Source organism: Anolis carolinensis, chromosome 1 (genome assembly GCF_035594765.1).
Source record: "Anolis carolinensis isolate JA03-04 chromosome 1, rAnoCar3.1.pri, whole genome shotgun sequence".
Classification (NCBI taxonomy): Eukaryota; Metazoa; Chordata; class Lepidosauria; order Squamata; family Dactyloidae; genus Anolis; species Anolis carolinensis.
The window spans coordinates 198,439,988-198,463,348 of NC_085841.1; the positions used below are offsets into that span (position 1 = coordinate 198,439,988).

At 38.1% G+C, this 23,361-nt stretch overlaps 1 protein-coding gene across 1 annotated transcript in view; it reads right to left on the minus strand.

Moving 5' to 3' along the window:
* Positions 1-23,361, minus strand: part of col5a2 (collagen type V alpha 2 chain) — a 200,118-nt gene that overhangs the window by 24,362 nt on the left and 152,395 nt on the right. Inside the window, exons 22-41 of the mRNA XM_008117582.3 lie at positions 22,686-22,739; positions 18,860-18,967; positions 17,904-17,957; positions 17,316-17,414; positions 15,393-15,446; positions 13,288-13,386; positions 13,140-13,193; positions 12,970-13,023; positions 11,493-11,546; positions 10,034-10,087; positions 8,003-8,047; positions 7,329-7,427; positions 5,482-5,589; positions 5,165-5,218; positions 3,607-3,660; positions 3,451-3,504; positions 2,174-2,227; positions 1,521-1,628; positions 1,379-1,432; positions 931-984 (exon numbers count right to left, since the gene is read on the minus strand). Of these exons, the coding sequence (XP_008115789.3) occupies positions 931-984; positions 1,379-1,432; positions 1,521-1,628; positions 2,174-2,227; positions 3,451-3,504; positions 3,607-3,660; positions 5,165-5,218; positions 5,482-5,589; positions 7,329-7,427; positions 8,003-8,047; positions 10,034-10,087; positions 11,493-11,546; positions 12,970-13,023; positions 13,140-13,193; positions 13,288-13,386; positions 15,393-15,446; positions 17,316-17,414; positions 17,904-17,957; positions 18,860-18,967; positions 22,686-22,739 (1,368 nt within the window). The remainder of the gene's footprint in view (positions 1-930; positions 985-1,378; positions 1,433-1,520; positions 1,629-2,173; positions 2,228-3,450; positions 3,505-3,606; positions 3,661-5,164; positions 5,219-5,481; positions 5,590-7,328; positions 7,428-8,002; positions 8,048-10,033; positions 10,088-11,492; positions 11,547-12,969; positions 13,024-13,139; positions 13,194-13,287; positions 13,387-15,392; positions 15,447-17,315; positions 17,415-17,903; positions 17,958-18,859; positions 18,968-22,685; positions 22,740-23,361) is intronic.

Below are 23,361 nucleotides of genomic sequence, written 5' to 3' on the forward strand. Positions count from 1 at the left end.
TCACCTCCAGCTCCTAAATCCCTTGAACAAGGTAATAAAGGATAACACATTTTCCAAAACACAGATAGTTCCAAATCAGAATTCACATATGGATGTTTTCTCTTCACGGATACAGATGACTGAATGAGATGCAGACATAGAATCAACCCTATTCTTTTACTATTCCCAATTTTAATAATGCCACTATTCCATATTGTGTGGCTTTTATCTGCAGTCATGGCTATAGTATTTATGTATTTGTATATTATCTTCAAGGCCACACCTACACTGCCATGTAATGCAGGTTGGACTGGACCTTCCACAGATATATAAACCTTCCTTTCTTAGTTTTCCCATATACCTCACAACCGCTGAGGACGCCTGCCATAGATGTGGGCAAAATGTCAGGAGAGAATACTTCTAGAACATGGCTATACAGCCCAGAAAACACACAACAACCCTGTGATTCCAGCCATGAAGGCCTTTGATAACATATAGAACCTATATTGTTTGTAACTTGGACACTGCCTGTATATGACACGCGAACACACATATTTATCACCACAGCCATCCTGGAAGGCCCTGGTTCTCATCCTTTGGTCCACCAGATGTTTTGGAGTTCAGTTCCCATAATTCCTAATCACTGCTATCATGCTAACCATGCTGGTGGTGGCATCTGGGAGCTAAAGTCCAAAACGTCTAGAAAACCAAAGGTTGAAAAACATTGCTATAGATTATGTTAATCCGAGAGCTAGCCCAGGATGATCTGCTCAGCAGGAAGAAAAAACACTGTCCAAATGTGTGTCAGCTGCACTATGCTGCCACCCTACCCAAACGTTTTTTGAGGGATCAGATTTTTGACAAGAGACAAATCTATCTCCAGTAGAATTTGGAATGTAACTTTACTAATAATGTTTTTATATAATACAGCTGGATCAATGTCTGACTTACAGTAGGTCCTGGGGGTCCAACTCTACCAGCAGATCCAGGGAAACCTGTAGCGCCCTAGGGATAAAATAAAGATATACATAAAGAATGGCAAAAAATTAACAGAGTCAGTAAATAAATACTCTTTTCTTTAATGATCATGAGTGAAAGCCAACACTGTGTATGCAAAAGTCTGTTTTCCTCCCACCCTGCTCATTGTCATGCCTCCGAAACATCTTTTGCAGCAGATTTTGATGGTGACAATAAATACTGTAGCAGCAAAGGAAAACCACTGCCTCTGCTTCTTGTTGACAGGATAAAGTAAGTGGATAAGATGGCCCATGTATGAAATACAAACTGATGCTAAACAAGCTGTATGCATTGTTGCTAAAATTTGAAATAATAGTGTCAAATGAGTAGAGGCCTTAACATTTTAAGGGATCCTTAGTTCATAAAGAATTAATCTACTTACAGGGGGACCTTTAGTACCACGACCACCTTTTAGTCCAGGAACGCCAGATGGACCCTGAGTGGAAGTGAGAAAACAAATGTTTATGTTTAATCACTGGAAGAGACAGTGAGTAGTGCTACCTTTCTGTGTTACTTTTACTTACTGGTGGGCCATGAGAACCTGAAAGACCTTGAGGTCCAGGGGATCCAGCATCTCCTTTTTGTCCAGGTTCCCCAGGTTCCCCTTTTACACCAGGTTGACCATCAGGGCCCTACAGAAGTTAACACATATATGGCATAAGTTAGAGACTTTTCAAAACTCATACTTTTTAATTCAAGAAACAGACTCTGCAATGGACTAGATGCCAAAATTCTACTACTGACTGCAGTCAAGTTAATTAATGGATAATACAGTATATTACAGCACCCTCATATTTTGCAACATAGTTATGACTAAGTTTAGATAGCTCTAAATTCTATTCTTCTCTTTAGATCCAGTTTCTTCATGTATTTGCAAACTTTGATATGAATTTAAGCTACATGCCAAAATACGGCATTATCCAGTCCCTATCAAATCAAAGTGTATGTTTCAACAAAAAAAAATGGATCCATGCAGATCACTCAGACTTCCTTATCAGCAATAAAACTCCAAACCCTTCCCCTTATTACTGATAAAAAATAATAATTCCCTGTATATGACGTTTCTGAATAATTTCTAAAAGCAGTTTTTGATAACTTACTTTGTGGCAGGGAATGTAAATATAAATGACAAGCAGTGATCAAATGAACTTTCTTTGATTTAAGAGCAATAACATACCGGAGGACCAGCAAAGCCAACTGGCCCCGTCGGACCATTTTCACCACGAGAGCCCTAAGCAGTGGAGAAGGGAAAAGAAAAAGTTTAAACTGATATTTAGAATTTGTTTCATAATGCTCTAGTGCAGCGATTCGCAAACTTTAGTCTTCCACTGTTTTGGACTTTACCTCCAAGAACTCTCAACTGCTTTCACGAATGATCAGTGATTCTGCAAATTGACATCCAAAAACCCTGGAAATCCATAGTTTGGAAATTCTGTGCATGTACTTCTATTAAACATGAATGAATCAAATGCTGATGTGTTAGGAAAGTAGGCTGATTATATTCTCCACCTACATTTCCTTCTTAAGAAATACTAATAGTAAAGGCAAGCTCCCAGCTTACACATCTCATCAATACTGAGAACATTAAATTTGTAGGTGATTCTAGATCAAATATGCTGACCATGTTAAAACAGGTACATTGTCCTAATGCATGCAGCACAGGAGGAGTTATTCCTACTGTCTGGATTTACACTAAGAAGAATGTGGAGCTCACTTTGCAAAGGTTCGCCTTCCCCTTCTGGCTGGGCAATCTCCAGCAAAGGTGCATGGAGGAAAACAGAGTATGGAAACACTCCTACCTATAGGAAGGAGTAGTAGAAACAAAATTGAGAGAGCACTTCATTCTTTTGTCTTCCTTTCAGCATGGGGAGGAGAATAAAAGATTTTGCCTGTCTGACTCTTCCAGGAGTTCTTGCAAGTTCTGGCTGACAGCACTTTACTTCTTGAAATCTTAATGTTATTGATGGATACGGTACTATAACCAATTCAATAATATAATGGATTCAATCAACATGGCTCATGCATACTTTAATTTTGACCAACTCATTGGATCCTCAATCGGCAATCTTTCAAACCAGGTATAAAGAGAATCTGAGCATCCCCAAGCACTTAGAATCATGTTAAAGTATAGAGCTTAATGATTAATTGATTACTCATAATTATATTATTGGAATATATGGAGCCTAGGCAAAGCAACTTGTCTCGCTGTTCTAAAATTGATGAAATATAGTCTGTTTAGTGTGTGTGTGTGTGTGTGTGCGTGTGTACAGTATTGACTTGGCTACCTTCCTAATATATGATGAAGGTTTAAACAGTTGTGCCATTTTGCAAAATTCAAGAAGAGAGCTTTGTTAAAAGGATGAAAAAGGAAAGCAAAGTGAGAAGCATATCATGTGAAAGAAAAATAATTGTTGACCATTTACCAAAATATTAATTATGAGAAAAAATACTTACAGGATTTCCTCGAGAGCCTGCAGGGCCAACTAAACCTCGAGGGCCAGGTTCCCCCTTTAAAGAAATGTTGCAACATGTTATCATATGTATATATACATACATACATACATATAGCCTTCCCCAAGGTTAACATGATTAACAAGTTCCATTTTTTACCTTTTCGCCAGCAGGACCTGCAGGGCCGCCTGGGCCTAATGGACCTGGAAGACCCTGTGAAACAAAATTACATTGCATTTAGAGATGTGAATGATCAGAAGGATTCATTTAAATATTTATTTTCTTCCCTCAGTGGCTAAGGAGGCAGCGTGCATCAAAGATGACACAATGCATCAAAAAACGAAATCAGGGCATGACTTTTATTGGTTTCAGCTAAGGTTTAATCTACGCTGCCATATAAAATCCTGATTCTCTGCTTTGAACTGAATTATATGTCAGTGTAGACTCATATAATCCAGTTCAAATCAGATAAAGTGGATTATCTGCTTTGATAATCTGTATTATATGGCAGTGTAGACCCATCCTTAGAAGTTCTTTTGTGGTACCAACATTGCTGATCTGAGTATTGATTGATCATACCCACATCTTGTAGCCCACTTATCATAGGGATTTCAGAGAGTGATAGCATGGGATCCCACATGGGCACAAGACATCTGATCTGATGCTAAGGCTGGACCATGTCCCTGTGCTGACCATACTACATTTGCCTCCAATCTGATGGAACCTTAAAGGGACCCCGTTTTTATCTGGCCCCATGCCCAAACTGCTAAATGAGGAACCCAATCCCAGAATAGCACTTATATGTCAAATAGGTGGACCAGACTGAAAACTTCACCAGCCAAGTCAACCTGTTTTGCTCCCTGCAGTCACACAGGCTATAGGCCAGTATAGGCCAGTAACCCCAAGCATTGCAATGACTCCTGGGAAAGAGAAACACTATTGTGCTCACTGCTTTAGGCTCTCCATCACTTGGATGCAAACAAAGTGAGCCAGATAAATCTGGTCTCCAGAATTGTACAATTGATCACTTTTGCCTGATTTTGAGCACACATTTTTAAAAACTCTGAAATTCCTTTCTTCATTCATAACACAACATACAATATACAATCTGGGCACATTTCAACCCACTGTTTTCAATGGATTTAAGCATACCTAAATTTGTAGGCTAGATCTGAAAAGAAGAAAGGGCCTTGACAGATCAAAAATTCATTCTGGCATTACAGTGATGGACATCTTCAAATTGCACACTTAATTTCTAACATCAGACAGATCATAGCCTAAAGAAGCCAGAAATGAAAGACTCTTGGTCAAAATATGTTGGTATCTGTCTTTGATGGTATGCAACTGACATTGCCATTATTCTTTCAGACTAGGAATCTGTAGGCCTTTGATCTTTTATAAAACATAATTTTCTTTGATCATAGAAAATATTAATTGTCAGTATCATGGGTTTGTTTAGTAAGATTGTTGGAAGAAGTTAAGAAAACTTCTCACGAGTAAAATATTAATGTTATATCTAATTATTATAGAGGGCTTTAGATAACTAGAGTTATCTTGTAAAAGCTTGCTATAAGACTATAATTTCAGTGCCTTGTCATTATTGTTTTGATTTAATTTTATACTTTATATTTGCACATGTTTTCCATCATAAAACCCATTTTAAACTTATATTTTACATTTATTATAAAAAGAACACAAAAACAGTAAATTGACTCACTCTTGCACCATCATTGCCAGCTGTACCTTCACTTCCCTTTTCTCCTATACTGCCCTAAGAAAAGAATAACAACATTTAAAACTCAAAGACATTGCTATATTAGTTGGAAATATTAGTATGCAAAGGGATGTTGCAGCACCTTAAATACTGAGAAAACAAAGCTTGTAGCATAAGCTTTCATGGACTAAGTCTACTTTCTCGGATGGAAAATGTAAAATATTATTTACAAAATAATAAGCAGTTGAGATCTTATGGAAAGACAACTACTTTCTACTTTCAAATTAAAAGATAGATGTTGGCAAAGACCCAAAGCTTACCCTATCCCCTTTGGGACCAGGAGTTCCCGCAATGCCTCTCTCTCCTGGCATTCCCTGAAGACCTGGAGGCCCTTGGTCCCCTGAAGTTCCAGAAGGGCCTGGATTTCCCTTCATTTGAAAAAAAGAAAATGTTATTTTTCCTTCATTGATAACAGGAAACATAGAATGGAACATCTGAAACAACTTGGTAGGACGGAAGGAAGACCACTTTTTGATATTCCTTCTGTGGATGCCCTAAACAAACTTCAGCAATGGTCATGAAACAATTCTCAAATACACTCTTGTATGTCTTTTCACACTAGATAAACTGCAGGCTTCCCAATGTATGACCAAATAAGAAGAAAACAAAGCCAGCAGCCATCAAGGATGAATAAAATCTCAGTCTGGCCCCATCTACACTGCCGTATAACATCCAGGTTATCTGCTTTGAACTGGATTATGTGACAGTATAGACTCATATGATCCAGTTCAAATCAGATGATCTTGATTATATGGCAGTGTACATCCAGCCTCTGACTACCTTTTGATACTACATAAACAGAAAGCTACAGTGTGTGGTGGGTGAGCAGTTTCTGGGCAGATGAATCTCAAATTTTACAAAGCTGTTCTTGTCAAATATTTTCACACCAGTCTGTTATATACATTTATCAAATAAATAATGACCTTTTGGTTTATATTTAGGAAGGGAAGGGAAATCAGTCTCAAATTATGACCATTGGTAGATTTCTCCCAAGACATATAATTTAACACTGCAATATAGCTACAATCATGCAAAATACATGCTTTCCTTCCCTTCCCCCTGTGTGAACTGCTCCAGTGCACATGCACATTTTAAAAGCCAAAAACAGCTGATCAGCTGACCAGTGGCTCAAGGGAAGCACAACTGGAAAACAATTAGAACTCTCTGAAACTCTTCCTTTTAAACATTATAATATTAAAAAGAGCTTGAATTAACAATTGAGTGAAGAGAGAGATTCAGCAGAAGTGCTTTTTTAAAAATCACTCTGTTATGTGCTAGACCTCATATGCACATATGCAAATCTGCTTGTATTTACATTAAGATATCTGCATGTGCATGAATTCATTTACTTACAGTGAATAACAATTAGTCATAGTAATCAAACAGGGTGTCTTCTTTTTATTATTTAGGCTATAAATATGCTGTGAAGAATAACAAAGGTATATATGATGAATGGACAGGGTTTTTTAAATTTTAAAAATGTAAGATGACAGCTTTTATGGACCTATTCAAACCTATTCAAATAGAAGTCAATGGACAGGCAGGAAATACTCAAAATATCCCAGTAGAACAGTGAAAGTAATATGAAGGGAAAGTGCCCTGAATGAATTTTTCATTTCGCATTAACTGACATCAAGTTAACTTTGAGTTATGGTGTGTCCATGAATGAAAGACTTCCAAGCCACCCTGTCATCAACAAGCCTGATAAAGTATTGCAGACTCAAATTAAGTGGTAATTTAATGTTTCATTTGTATCCTTGTCTTGCTTATTCCCTCACATAAATGTGACAAGATTATCACTTGGCTCCCATTTTACAGAAAAACATATGAATTGCATTCTGTTTGGGTCTTGTTCATTTTTGACTAACGGATTATAAGTTATTTAGCTTCCTATAAGCCAGTGGTTCACAACCTGCAGTTCACAGATGTTTTTAGCCCACAACTCCCATAAATCCCAGCCAGTTTACCAGCTGTTAGGATTTCTGGGAGTTGAAGGCCAAAAACATCTGGGGACCCCAGGTTGAGAACCACTGCTATCTGCTGAACTGAGTTTATAGTCATGCTTATGTTACATGGTTCTGCAATTTTCTGTGTATGTATTATTCACCTTTGGACCATCAGGGCCTTGGCCTCCAGCCATACCCTTTTCTCCTGGCATTCCAGATGTTCCTGGGTTTCCTCTCTCACCTGGATTGCCACGTTCACCCTGGAATGAAAGAGGCAAGAGATGATTTACAAACTCTTGTGAATGAACCGCAAGGTACAGAACACCAAATAAATCACAAATTTAATAAAGGACATTTTTTTGTACTTTCATTTTTAAAGGTAAAAAGGGCTAAGCCTTGCCAATGCTGAAAAGGAAATTGTTTTGGTAATACCATCTACATTCTCAGCTCCAGAAAGAATAGGGAAGTAAATGTGGCAAGAACATAAGAACATAAGCATATATACGAATAGAAACCAACTGGAAATGCAATGCACTCCAAGAAAATGAAATGAAAAATTCAAGATTGAAAAGATTCCTAATGAATGGACTTGAAGTTTAAAGAAGCTAGTTTTCAGATAAGCTGTTGCCAAAAATAATGCATTGGAAACGAGAAGTAATATCTAAGGAGGCCAGACTTCACAATAATTTTTAAATTCTGGTGTGTGAAATGTATCAATCTAGAGTTTCTGGAGTGTGCAATTTCACTTTATGAGATTGTTTCCAATCCAACTTTAGAATTAGAAGAAAATATAGAAATCTGCAGTGATATGCCTGCATAAAAAGACCAATCTTACCCTTGGACCTAAAGGACCTGGGGCTCCACCATCTCCGGGAACACCCTGAATGGAAAAGAGGAGAAAGAAATCATTACTAACTATAATAGATTCCACATACAGAAGACTAAAAGGAAATACTTATTAGTGTGACTGCAAACATGTCATTTTGAATTGGTATTGCTTGTGGAGAATTTTTGAAAAACATAGTCCAGAAAAAAAGAGGAGGTATTGGCTTTTCTTGCTTAGATCTTGCTTTTTAGATTTCCTTTAAATCAAGAGTGGAAAATGTCTGGTGCTTCAGAAGTTGTTGGACAGCTGCTCCCATCAATCCTCAGTATTGATTATGTTGCCTAGAGCTAATAAGACCTACAATGAAAAACATCTGGATGGCCACACCACCTCCAAATGTGATTTACATTTTACAATAATAGCAAAGATACACCTGTGGGTTTATCTCACAGTGCTCTCTTTCATCTGAAGGTTCAAAAGCACAGGAATTAGACAAATTGTGTAAGCCCTTTAAAAAGAGTTGTCACATAGATAAAGATAAAGGTTTTCCCCTGACATTAAGTCAAGTCATGTCAGACTCTGGGGGTTGGTGCTCATCTCAATTTCTAAGCCGAAGAGCCAGCGTTGTCCGCAGACACCTCCAAGGTCATGTGGCCGGCATGACTGAATAGAGCACCGTTACCTTCCCACTGGAGGGGTACCTATTGATCTACTCACATTTGCATGTTTTCGAACTGCTAGGTTGGCAGAAGCTGGGACTAACAGCGATATGATGGCAGGACTATAAATATTAAACATGCCTTTAAATGTGACTACTGTGAAATATGTTATAAATTCAACATCTAGTCTCCAAAACTATTTCCAGTATGGAGGATGACATTTTAATATGGTTACATTAGGATCTTTCTGTATTTTGAGTGTCTGTCATTCACTTGGACCGGAAAGCATGGGGAGCATTGTGATACATATGTCCCCAAAATCATCAGACAGTTTGACTAAATATTAAAATATCCTTAGCTACTTCCCAGAAACAGTCTCCTCAATCAAATATAATATCAGTGAAGATAGGCATAAAAGTGACCAGTCAGATTAGAGCAATATCTCTTTAGTTCTAGCTTTCTGTTTCAAATGGTCATCAAACAGGTAGTATTGTACCCTATCCTATGGTTTGTCCCAAAATAGTCAAAGGTAATTCCTCTGAGCTTCTAGGCTTCATTTAACTATCAAAGAAAAAAGACATCGACAGACCCCTAGGCTTCATAATTTTTTTATGATAGTCAATTCCACAAGGGAAAAATCCATGATATAGTTATTTGCGGTTGCTGAAGTATTGTGCCTCCACAATCAGCTGAAAGCACAGTAATAATAATGGCTGCAGACTACATGTACAGCTTCTCTATTTTTGTGCAGGTCAAGGGCCTTTCAAGATAGACCTAAATCCCGAGAGGAACCAGCATTTAAAATATATACTAGAGTATAGTGGAGCCAAGAGTGATTTACACATGGTTCCATTCTTCCTCTTAAAAAAAAAGCCCTCTTATGGGGATGGCATTTGGGGAAAAGGACTATGGAAAATCCCTGAGATGTCCTGAAATAATAAAGAAAAAATCTTACTACTTCATAAACAATTAATGGAATACATGGGTAATATGGATACCAGGTAAAGAGCAAAATGGTACCCTTGCCTCCTTGCTCCATGCACAAAATCCAGTTGAACTGATAGTTCAAACTTTCTTAATGACTAGTAATATCTGATCATCTTCTACTGCATTCAAAGGCAGCAGGCTAGCATCAGTGATCAAGTCGGGAAGAGGAGGCCAGCTGTTCCCAGCATTTTCTACCTCAGCAATCACCCAGCCTCAGTCTTCTCATTACTCTATAGTTTGTCTCAGAGGCCCAGCTCCTTCTGGAAAAAGCCATTGCGGAGACATGACACCATTATATTGTTAGAAATGCCAGACACTACAAGCAACCAGTGAATGACAAAAGAATCTCATCAAACAAACAGTGCCTGTAAACAACACATTATAAAGCCATTACCTGGTCACCTGGCTTTCCTCCCTCCCCTGGAGGTCCCGGAGGACCAGGTAAGCCCTGCAAAGGAAAAAATAAGTAGAAACGTTAGGACATATATAAAAACATTCTGGAAATATTATGTCCCTGGCATTTTATGTGGAGCTCCCTAAATGCTCTGGAGGTACTAAATCCCATCTGATCTCAGAAGCTAAGTAGGGGTAGGTCTGGCTAGTAGTTGGAAGGAAATTTGCCAGGGAATATCAAGTGCTGTTATATTAAATATAACACGGAACCTCATTAGTAACAGGAACACAAAATTATATATGCACACACTAATAGTCTCACGGGACTCCCATTACATGTTAGGTTGAAGAACCTATTGATTGTCCATTTTGATTAACAACCTCATCCACGAAAGGATATAACAGCTAGAATTTTATTGCAGGGCTGTGGATTTTAATTAGTTTAATCATTTCTGTACTCTAGTAGGTTACTCTAAGATAATCAGATGGACTGTGCTTTAATCGGTTGGCCTGTAATTGAAGCATACTTGTTTACTTAGGCTAATTTGATTCTGTTTCGTGGAAGAAGAAAGAAAAGCCACTTATTTTGGCAAAGTTTTAACTGATTGGCTACCCTGATGTGAAATCCTACGTATCTCAAGGCAATTTCCTTTCCTATATCCCATTGCAATATTTATTATTCATCAAGATTCCATCTTCAAACTTTTTCTCCCTAATAGGTGGCAGCATGAGAGTTTTCCACACATTTTTGAAGACTTTTCACATTTGGGAACTTTTTGGTGAAAATTTAGTTTGTGCAAACAAGATTACATTTTGCAGAATTTTTTTCCAGAAAATACAATTTTTACGTAAAATTTTATTTTGCACAAAACACAATGGTTTATAACAAAAATAGCTGAAATGAAATATTGGTCTTCTTGATTTTGCTTCAAACAAAAAAAAAAACAACAACTCGTGATGGTTAACAGTTTTTCAAAGGTGTTTCTCAACAAGTCAAAAACACCCTTCTTCATCCAGGACAAGAAACTTTGCTTATATTCTATATCATTCCTTTCTACCTCTACATACAAAATTCAAGTAATGCGGGGCATTGAAATACTCTTAATGAAAACTCTTCAACACATATTCTTTCATTTTGGGAATATTATTAGGAATAATGCTAATGAGGCAGCAAATCTTTTCTGAACTTTAAAAGATGCTGAACCAAATCCCAAATATGAGCTCAACACTTTTGATAATTAACATTTGGAATAAAATCCAGAATAGATTCATTGCCCAAATAACAGAAGCTGCCAGATACCATTGCTTGGAAGTGACTGGGAATAAGTAAGGAAAGGGTTTTTGCCATCTACTTTGTTCCTATTTTAATAGATAATTTACTGGATTTTGAATGCAACATGAAACAAAATGCCCATAGCATGGGATATGTTAAGCTAAAAATAAAACTGTATCATACTTACTTGAAAGCCTGTAGGACCTGGGGGGCCTTGTTCTCCTCTTTCTCCTGCTGGTCCCTAAGAAACAAAATAGTTGTTTACTACAGTACCCTGTCAGTTTGCATCTTCACATTCTTTCTCTGGCTAAGCTGATAACAGGAATGAGTTATCCTTTTTTTTTGAGCTTATTTTACTACAGCTTATAAACAATTTGTCCAGTGATACAAATCAGAAAGAAATACATTAGTCATTAATTTGGTCCAGTGATACTTCCATTTATCTTTCATTCTCACCTATGTGAATCCAGTCATTTGCAACTGTTAAAACAAAGGTAGAGAACCATTTCTTTAAAATAAATGTTTTCTGCCAAATACATTGTTGACATGTCAGTTAATCAAAATGGGAATAAAATGAGACATCTGGACACTGCAGAAAAGCCTTCTTCTTCTACACAGAACTGAAAATGAGCACATCTTTTTGAGTGTTTCAAGAAGTGAGGACTTTGTTTTTTAAATATTTTTATAGTACAAGCCTATAAATGTGTAATCAGATGGATTCCCACTGAGAGCCTTTTGACACATGCCCAAAACCTGTGATGGGTTCAGGATTAGCCTGAGGCATCCAAACGATACCTCAGGATAATGCAGGTTAACCCAGAGTAAACCTGGGTTTCCAGATTAATTTACAGTTAAAAAAACACTTGCAAAGATCTGGATCTTTCAATAAGGTCTGGACCTTTGCAGGTGTGGACCCTGTAGAGATTGATGCTTGAGATCGCCTCCCACGATCCCGAGAGTCAATCTCCACTAATGAAACCAGGCCTATTCTACAGAGCTGCTGTTGCATCAAAATGACACAACATAAACTTTGGAGAGGGAAAGATGGATTTTCCATTTGCAGGCCTGTCCAGTATGTTTTGAGGCAAAACAGGAGAGCTGGGGGCTGGCTAGATGCCCTGCTGGGTCTATCTCTCCTGGAGGATATTTAGCCACCGTCACACCCAGCAAAATTGCAGGATTTCGGCCCTCTATCTGGCCTAAATCCTGAGAGGAACCGGGATTTAGGCATGTTTCAATACCCAAATAAATGAGCAATATAGGGTTGCATTCAGTTTATGATGGTATATGTTCCAGTTTTGTACCTCAGTGAAAGTTGTCTTCTCACAAGCATTGTAGACTGGATCCACACTGCTCTATATCCCAGGATTTGATTTCAGGTTATCTGCTTACCCCAGATTATCTGGCAATGTAGACTCAAATAATCCAGTTTAAAGCAGATAATCTGGAACCTGATCCTGGGATATAGGGCAGTGTAGATCCACCCTTAGACTACTGGTTTGATTTGATTTTGTGGGTTACCTATGCCTTACTTCCTTGCTGCTGTTTTTATATTGTTCTCCTTTCACTAGTCATTGCTTTAATGTTGTAATACAACCCAAAGATGGCTGGTTCATGGGTGATTTAAAGGGGTAATGAATAAATACATTTGCATGATTACTTACGGGAGGACCAACTGGACCAGAAGGGCCAACTTCACCATCTTTACCAGGAGCACCCTAGGATGTCACAATAAAAGATAAGCGGTTTAGTAAACAGAAGAGAGTATGCAGCCAAGTAAGAAATATTGTGGTCCTTAGACAACATTAAAAAATAACAGTACCAGGATACTTACTCTTTGTCCTGGGACACCAGCATTGCCAGCCTCACCTGCCTTCCCTGGATCACCCTAATTTGCAGGAATTAAAAAAAATATTCATCTTGCATTATCATGCCAAAATGGAATATAGTCAATTTGACAAATGGGATGAAATTATTCTTACACTAATGCCTTTTGGCCCAGGGAGACCCATGCTGCCTGGCTGGCCTCTGATTCCTATTGGTCCTGCTGGGCCCGGTCGACCATCTTCTCCTGGAGCACCCTGTGAAAATCACCAAGCATTTAAAGCTGAAATTACTAATATTTGGTCCAACTTGACTATTCTCCTGTGTATAAGCATGTCTAATTTGATTTCAGAACCATTGTGCAAATCAATGGGCAGAGAGTATAGCAGAAGTGATAGATCTAGGTATTCTATTAGACTTATTTACAACTTTGATATACTCTCGCCTCAGCCTAGGTCACAGCTGTCAAGGATAGACTACAAGATCGGGTTAGTTTTTCCCCATTCATAGCACTACATTGTTGTTGTGTGCCTTCAAGTCATTTCAACTAATGGTGATCCTAAGATGAACCTATCACAGATTTTTGGGGCAAGATTTTGTTCAAAGGAGGTCTTTCTCTTAGGCTGAGAGAGTGTGGCTAGTCCAAGGTCACCCAGTGGGTTTCCATGGCCAAGAAGGGATTCATACATTGATCTTCAGAGTCATAGTCCAATGCTCAACCCACTACACCACTCTGTCTCTCCTCAACACTGTATATATAGTTATAAGCATTACTGTGGTGACATCTTCAAGTATTTCTACCACCTGCCAAGTAACAGGAGCCAGGGCTTACAGGTTTCAAATGCCTGGACTTTCTCTTTAGGAAAGACAGCAATGTACTTTGCCTTTCCTGAATTCTCAGTGCCTATCTGCAATGCTCAGAGCAGCTCTTGATAACCTGCATTTTTCCACCATCAGTATACATTTGTGAACGATCCCTGCTGGATTGCAAAGTACTTTGATTTTGGTTTGATTTTGAATGACACTTTAGACATGAGCTTGACCAAAGGCATCTTCCTTATAGAGATTAAACTAAGTAGAACTCATTCACTGACTTTGAGATAAACTGTTTATCCCTGGTGCAGGGAAAATAACATTTCTAGCTGTCCTATGGGAGGCTGTCAAGATGAACATCTGCAATGCAAAATTTATTGCTACACCATTGCTGAGCAATGCAGTTTTTTTTGTCTCCAAGGATGTAATTTCTTTTCCTTTACTAGACATGAATCCGATTTTGTGTGGGAAATATTTTGTAACATGCTTGTCTAAATACATTCATCCACACAAACTGTGGTCCAGATAATATCTGTTATTTGAAAATGGATTACATAAAAATCGTGGGTTTGGAACTACAGAAATCATAAACTTTATGTGTAACACTTACTCAAAGGAGGTCTCCTATTTACATCTGAATCAAAAACTTGGAGAAGTCACTTTTGTGATCAGTTACCCAGAATTTTCCTGCCAGTATGTATGGTGGAGGAAAAGGATCTAAGGCTGGATCTACACTGCTGATCACAGCACATAATCAGGGATCAGGAACGGGATTATATGGCAATGTAGAATAAAGCATTCAGAACTAGTAAAGCATTCTGTTTGCCACAGTGGTTAGTCAGTTGATTTGATAGCATGAAAACAAGAGCCTTCCCTAATTGCTTGTATCTAGCACTGAAAGACATGGTTAAAAGCCAATGACATGTCCAACCAAACTGCATCCTTTTTTCATGTCCTTTTCTAAAAACTGTTACTACACCGACCAATTTTTTCCCAAGGTATGGCAATATGGGATCTACAGTTCAGAATATCTGGGGGACAAATTCCGCCATCTTGACAGCTTTTAGTACATGTTTTATTTAATGAATTTATAGCACTTTTTAACTTTTAACCTTGAAGCTGATCTCAACAGAGAATGTGAATGAAATTGGTTTTAACAAGATTTCACCTTCAGACAAACAACAAACTGAAATAAATAATTGATCTACACAGAAAAACTAGTTGTGAGTTTTCACATTACGTTCTTAATAAAATAAAACAAAAGAGGAAAATATAGGTTTTATAGTGAGATAATTCTTTTCTGCAACTCTGGGAATCACGCTTGCTGTATAAAATTTAAAAGCTAAAAGCATATAATTATGCAGTTGAAAGAGACTACAAGGGCCATCCAGTCCAACCCCCTTCAAGTCAAAGGTGACTAAAACACATATAGATTGCTACATTTACTTACCAAAGGACCAGATTTCCCCTCTGGGCCAGAAACACCTGGATTTCCTGTAAGACCCTACAAAAATAAGATGTTCAGAATCATTATTAATTTAATTTTAGTTATTTTTAAAATAATATTTCTGAAAATGACTTCAACTTTCTTCCTGTTGGTTAAACAATAACTCCAGTTTTTCTTATCAACTGTTCAGTCACTTCTTCCACCAGTCTCTTCTTTCTAAATCTTAAAACTAACAACTGCAAGGTTTCTATCCCTTTTCTGATGAAAATCAGTTCAAAGATTTCCAATTCTTTACAAATATATCTATCTTTTCCCCTTTTAAAATGTTTGTTGTTTTTCTGTTTCTGTATATAGGAAATAAAACAAACAATCAAAAAGAAAACTAGATAAACAAAAGACTAAAAAGGTTTACAAAAATAGTATACAGCCAGCACTCGTTAAACGTGTGAAAAATCAAAATTGGCTGTACAGTTATTGTACCTTAACATATCTTATCCCTCTAACCCAGTGGTTCTGAACCTATGGGTCCCCAGATGTTTTTGGCCTACAACTCCAAGAAATCCCAGCCAGTTTACCAGTTGTTAGGATTTCTGGGAGTTGAAGGCCAAAACATCTGGGGACCCACAGACTGAGAACCATTGCTCTAACCTCACAACCAAGAACCCAACCCCCATTACCTTCTAATTTTTCCTAATCAGCACTTTAATTTTATTTTCCGATTCCTAGAGCCATAAAATATCACATTTGTTTATAATGTAACTGAAATGTTTCCGTGATACTGCTACGTAATTTAGCCAATGGCTACCACCCACTGCTCTTCCTTGTATTTTAAGATACACATATACAATGCTGAACAAAACTATCTTCCAAAGAGCACCAAAGAGATTTTAATCAATGTATTTCACATCCATATGTCATTCTTGGTTCTTGGTTCTCTTGCACACACCCACACACTCACTCACTTCTTTAGCTGTTCACTTGGTGAATTGTCATTGTTGAAATTAAAGAACTAAAATGTCTAAGAATTTGTAGCAGCAATAATGCTTGGAATTGTTGAAAGGCTGGAGCAGCCCCTTACTTTGTGGTGTGTGTGGACAGCTAGGCTGGCTCTAATCTGAACTGATCCACTGTGCGAACAGCTCAGCACCACCATGACCTTTTTCTTGCGAACAGAGGTGGTTAGTTAGGCGATCCCTCGTAGTTCGAGGATGATGGTCCTCCATTTCTTGGAAGACACCTGTGCATGATTTTTTTTAATGTGTGGCGGTCGGTGCATGGCCAGTCAACACACAGTCTTCACAGATTGAGGTCTCAGCAGTGGTGTGATTAACACAACGAGAGTGGCTTCTCAGTCTGTTGCAGCCTTCTTCCGCCTTCACAGCCATTGTAACATGTACCATGTTATCCTCCGCCTGCTCCGCCGTTAAGGTCTTTGGGTCTTTGGATTGTTCTTGGTCTGGATCCTCCCCTGTGGCCACTCCTAGGAGTGCATGACTCCAGTCGTTGTGCCCTCAGGTTCATTGGAACACTCAAGCCCCCTCACCACGTCAAGGTGACAATCCATTGAGGGGGCGAACAGAGGTGGAAGGGGAAAGGGAAGAGATCGGGCCCATGTTGCCTTCCTGTTCCAGCAGGAGAAGACCATGAGGACTCCTGGCCCTTGCTGGCCAGAGGACTCCTGGCTCTTGCTGGGTCTCTGCTGATATCAACTGGTGATGGGCAGGAGCCTTCCCAGAGCTCTATGGCTGTCCAGAAGAGGTGATGAAAACATTCAAGGTAAGGTAATCATCCAGAAGGGCCAAAATAGTTTCAGCTCCACTGGATGGTCTGGACTCCATATTATTACAGCTGCAGGATAGAAGCAGGCAGTATATTGCCATCTTGATCAACTCCAGATGAACTTTAAGAGTGTCATTGTGTCCTTACCCTGGCACCTGGAAGTCCAGGTTCACCTGTGCGACCCGGATCCCCTTGGCTTCCTTTAGGACCAGAAGCTCCTGCCAGTCCTCTTTCTCCTTGAGCTCCCTGCAAAGAAATCCAAGTGGCATTAATTAGTGAAGATTTATACATAATTAGGAGGGGGTACATGCAGTCAAATTGATTACTATAAATCAGTTCACATTTAGTCCACATGATATTTTTCAAAACAACTTAGCATTTCTTTCTGATTGTTTTGTTTTCTAGAGTATAAAGAATCCTATCAGCCCATAAACAAGCAGAATGAAAAGCACAATAAAATGGATCGGTTTTCACTACAAATCTGTATACACTCAAACATATGTACAGCTAAATCTCCAATTACCTCTTTCCCTCACTAGCTTTGTAGAATAAACACAACAGGGGTTTATTTAAAATGAGGATTGGCTGTGGAAGGGGAACATGACTACATAAGTCACAAAATTCCATTATATCAAGGCAGCATTTCTATTGACCTTAACTCTCGTTTCAATTTCCATACAAATACACAATTACGAGCAGGCTTTATGAAACTCTTGATACTTCACAGTAACTTACCTTTGGTCCTGGCAAGCCATCAGAGCCTGGAAAGCCACGATTTCCAGGAGGACCCTGTGGAGTCAAAGAATAACTATTTTATTATTTTATTTTAGTAAGTTATAAAAATCACTACTGAGCACAACATTAAGATTTATATTTCTACAGAAAGCAGTGATACATTACACGCCTATTTTAACAATTGTTATTTTTTTAAAAAAAAAAAAAACCTCTATTTCAGTTAATTCTAAATGCTATTTGTTTCTTAAGCACTAGGCAACTGTTATTACACCTAGCCATACAAATTTCTACATTATAGAACCTTATCCAGCCATTCCTTGTGACCAAGCATCACACCTTTACCAGAATGTGCCTTTGACAGGCTTTGATGCGACTTGCATATTCATTTCATATTCCTGATCTTCTGCTCTTAAATATTCTATTTATTCATATACAAATCTTGCTTGCTCCCTCTCTGAATATTAGAGTTTTGGTGCCATGTAGCTATGGAGGCAGAATTCTGAGCATCTAGCTAGAGGAAGAACTATTCATACAAATAGTCACAGTCTTACATGATTCCTTACTATCCAAGGGTGGTAGCTCTGTTGTAAAAATGGCAGTTGCACTGATCGGTTGCTTGAAATAGTGATTGGGAAACTAAATTTATTACTTCTTTATGCAATATGTGCAAATGAACATGTCTGTAAACTGGGGCTAATGTTAAGCATATACTGAAAAATTGCAAATTTTCTCATCTTCAGTGAGAAAGTATGCACCATAATTTCCATTTAGAAAATAGTTAACCACAATGAATTTTACTTGTAATTGTGAAAGAAGTCTAGCTACAACTCTTTGCACTATTTATTTCACAGGCACCATTTGATATTTCAGGTAGAAATGAAATGATTTTTTTCTAAAGGCTGACCCAAGAAAAATAATACTGACACATTGTTTTGAGAGATTGCTGCTATTCTTACCCGTTCTCCCAGAGGTCCAGGAGGGCCAACTGACCCTGGGTCACCACGAGGACCCCTTTTCCCTTCTTCACCAACAGGACCAATTGGACCCTGAGGGCCATGTGGACCCTATGGAGGAAAAAAAAACATTTTTAATTTACAGTCACAATTCCACTCACATGAATGCAGAAACTTAAGCTGGTTCTACACTCTAGAAATAATGCAGTGTGACACCGCTTTCACTGCCTGTACTATGGAATCCCAGGATTTGTAGTTTTGTGAAGACTCCGTTTTGCAAGAGCTAAAGACCTTGTAAGCCTACAACACCCATGATCCCATAGCATTGAGCCAAGGCAGTTAGAGGCCTCACACTGCATTCATTCTACAATGTAGATACACCCTTATTTTTACACAAAGATGATACAAATATCTATCTAAACATGTAATTATTCCTCTTTCTCCTTTATCATCCACATATTTTGGAATACAGCTCTCTTAATTCTCCACATACTGGTTATTCTGGCAAAATACTGATGGGAAAAAAGAGTCCAAAACATCTTGAATGCATCAGGTTGAGGAAGCAAATCAAGTATTTCCTTAGCATTGTTTGCTTTTTGTACAAATTCCAACCGTTTCCAAAAACCACCACCAGCAGCACAAGGCAATTGCACTGGCCTGGCCATGAGAATTAATTAGTTCTATTACCATTATTTGTGTTTATATATACCATATAAACTAACATTCTAAAAAGAAGCGAATCAAATCCAATACATCATGTATCAGATGAATAGAAAATGTTTGTTTAGTATAAAACCAGCTCTTACTCCTTTCTACATATCTTCTGTTTCCTAGAGGAAATCTCCTTCCCCATTGCTTTGGAGACAAAGGTAATCAACATCATGCCTGGCACAAAATCACTAACACAACTAAGGCCCCTTATGCACAATTGTATAAAATCCAGGTTATCTACTTTGAACTGGATTGTATCATAGTGTGGACTCTAATAATCACTAGTTGTAAAATAATGACAAAGACCATTTATATTATTTAAAAGTAACAGGAAATAAGTAGTGGATGATGACTTCAATATCACTGAAGATCTGTTCCAGTTTCCGTCCAAAACTTACAGGAGCCATTTAAGATGCTGAATACATATACCAAATATGTTCATCACATTGAATTCCTCCTTTAAAGTTCAGTCTAAAACCCAGGGGGAATTAATCATCCTACTGACTTGGATGCCATTGACCACTACATAAAATGTTATACAAAAAAGCTTGCATTCCTACTCAAAACTGACAAAGCCATCAAAGCCCTTTAGCTGATGTGGAACGAATCACTACCTTTCAGCTCATCCTAAGGAATCCCAGATAAACAGGATGCTAATGTAAATTGCTTGAAAAGGAGTGATGAAGTATTCTAAATAATTAAAATATCTTCATCCACTAAGGGGTCCAGAAGAATAATAATAAACAAATACAGAAATAAGCCAAGAAACCAATGAATGCTAGTGCTGTGAATTTTTCATTAATCACCAGAAAAATACTTGGGATTTGGGTCAACACACTCATCACTCATTGGCTGCACCTAAGCCAATCTGTCACTGTATCAGTTTTGCAGGATCCAATGAGATCTTGATGAAATTGCTTCTACCAGTGGAACCAAAAGGAGACAACATTACTTCTCCTGCACCCCACTTTGAAGGACTGGAAACCCTCTAGAGAAAGAGTTTAGGTGGCATGATGAGCTCAGATAGGAAGGGAAAGGGAAGAAATTCCTGCACATCAGTGAATACTGAAACCCCTTCTACATTGCCATATAATCCAGTTCAACACAGATAATCCAGATTTTATATGGCAGTGCAAAATGGATCTGACATACTATTGCTTTTGGGACAGGGCATTTTTAACTCAGGGCCCTTCTACACATGCTGTAAAAACCAAAAGTAACTGGGTTAAAAGGGGGTGGTGGCTAAACAATGTTTAGCCAAAGTGCGGGAGGAATCGGGTTAAAAGGTTTAAAGCACGTGTTTAAAAAGTACACTTAAAGCCCGATTCAGCCTGAAAAAAGTGCACCTTTGCATGACTGTGTATCCCTGCAGTTATGCAAAACACATGGTTTCCTTTCTTCCCCCCGTGGAGGCTGCTCCAGCACACGTGTGCTTTTAAAAAGCCCAAAATAGCTGATTAGCTGATCAAACGGGTGTACAGGTGGTTCAAAGGAAGCACAAATTCAGAGCAATGAGAACTCTCTGAAATTCTTTATTTTAAACTTTATAATCTTAAAAAGAGGTTAAAGAGAGAGATCTGACAGAAGTTTTTTAAAAATCCCTCCATTATGCACTGGACCTCATATGCGCACATGTGAATCTGCTTGTGTTTATATTAATATATTTGCATGTGCACATTTACGGTCCAGCACATAACAAAGTGAATTTTTAAAAACCAGCTTCCGCCAGAAGTCCCCATCTATCCTCCATCTTGATCCGCTACAGAGGAAGGATGTGAGGATGGCACGGGCCCATATCCTGGGACTGACATGTCTGTGTGTGGACCTGCTATCAGGTCCCAGGATTTTTGAATCAGTTCTAAAATGCGAATTTAAAAAGCACCCACACTGAATTTTGCTTCAGCCAGTTCCAGATTAGCTTGCTGGAAGTGATCTGAAAGGCTAAAGATGCTTTAAAACATGGATTTAAAGCAACATTAATGACCAGTCTCTTTTGGCATCCCAATTCATATGATTTTAAAATCATGATTTTTTAAAAAATTATGAATGTTTAAAATATGAATTTAAAGTACTTATTGATTTTTAAATATGTATTCATTTAATATGTTATTTTAGCTGATTAGATATGAATGTATTCTGTTGTTGTTCCCTGATCCATAAGGAGAGGCAGGGAAGTATTTTTATTACAGTCATCCCTCTGTATTCATAGATTCTGCATTCTCAGATTCCAGCATCTTCAGCTTGAAAATATATATTTTTAAAAAATTCCAATTAGCTTTCTTAATGACAAGCAGGTATTGCATACAACTCAAGCCACACTCCATTAGATTTTGGAATCTGAGTCTTCTGGAATCCTGACTAATAGACAAAATGCAATATATACTATGAAATACACTAGTAAAGTATAGTAAGTTATGAAATGTTTTGATTTGTTACTGTTTTGAAATACTGTATTTCATCATGTAATAGTTTCTCTCCGGCCCTGCCCCCTTTTTGGAGGGGAAGGAGGATGAGACTATTACGTGATTTAAAAAGCCCCTCTTTGAGGGTGTATCACTGTGGAAGGGAGAGATGGGTGAGCAAGTTCATCTGCCCACCTGTCCCCTCTTCTGCTGAACTCTTTATCTTTTGGTGATATGGAGCTTGACTCAGCTCCCTATAGTGCCAAAAGGATGTGACTATTATGTGGGGAATGACAAAAGTCCTATTTTGCCACTCTAAAAAATGGGAGTGCGACTATTATGCGATGGTGACTATTATGTGATGAAACATGGTATTTGTTCTACATGTAAAATCCAAGTAGTTTTTACTATTATAGGGGAAGCATTATATTTTCAAGTAAATAGTTGTTATATTTTGCACTCCACAATTACAACTTCTTTTCTGTAATAGAGGACTGGCTATATGCTGTTTTCAAAATATTTATTCAAACACCTATAAGAACTGCATTCCTTAGCTTTAATTTTTTTAAGAGTCAATGAAAGGATAAATCAACAACTGAAAAAAGGAAAGAGAAAAGACTATGCATTCAGGTCAAACATATAATGTCCTAAAGATGGAACCGAATAAGAGGAAATACAAGAGAACATATATGCAAGTTTGAATTTTGAAGACTTACAGGTTCTCCCTTGGGGCCTGCTTCTCCTTTAAAACCTGGCACACCTGGGTCTCCCTGAAAGTAAGTAGAGTCCATTAAAACAATGTTCAGTAATGCTGTGTTTGTCAAACTCACATAAATGTAGAGACTTAAGCTTTCCCTATACTCTAGAAAGGAGTACAAAAATTGCTTATAATTTCTGAGCTATTTTATACACAAACTATTCTTAAGCAGCATTCCCATAGGAAGAGACATAGAAGAGGTAATGCTGTGATGCCAGAACCTCCACCATACCTGTAAATCTTGTAGATTTCTTGTCAGTCTAGTACAAGCATCACCAGAGCTGATTTACAACCCTTCTTCCCTCCCTCCTGAGTTTCATTTCTCTATTTTCTGGTCTCCCACCAAACAAAAAACAAAAAACTCAGCATTTTTAAAAATGCTATGAACTGTGCCCAATTTCTGTTTCTTTTAGAAATATGTTCATGGCATAAGAGAATGTCAAGTATAAGTCCCTCAACAACCACTGGCCCCAGATATTCCTAAAGATATTCCTAAAACCACAACTGCAGTTGTAATAGGCAAAGTACAGTGACACTAGAGTTAATGTGCCCATTAGAATAATGGCTCACCATAAGTCAGTGGGATGGATTGAATGGCCCTTGTGGTCTCTTTCAACTCTATAATTCCATGATAT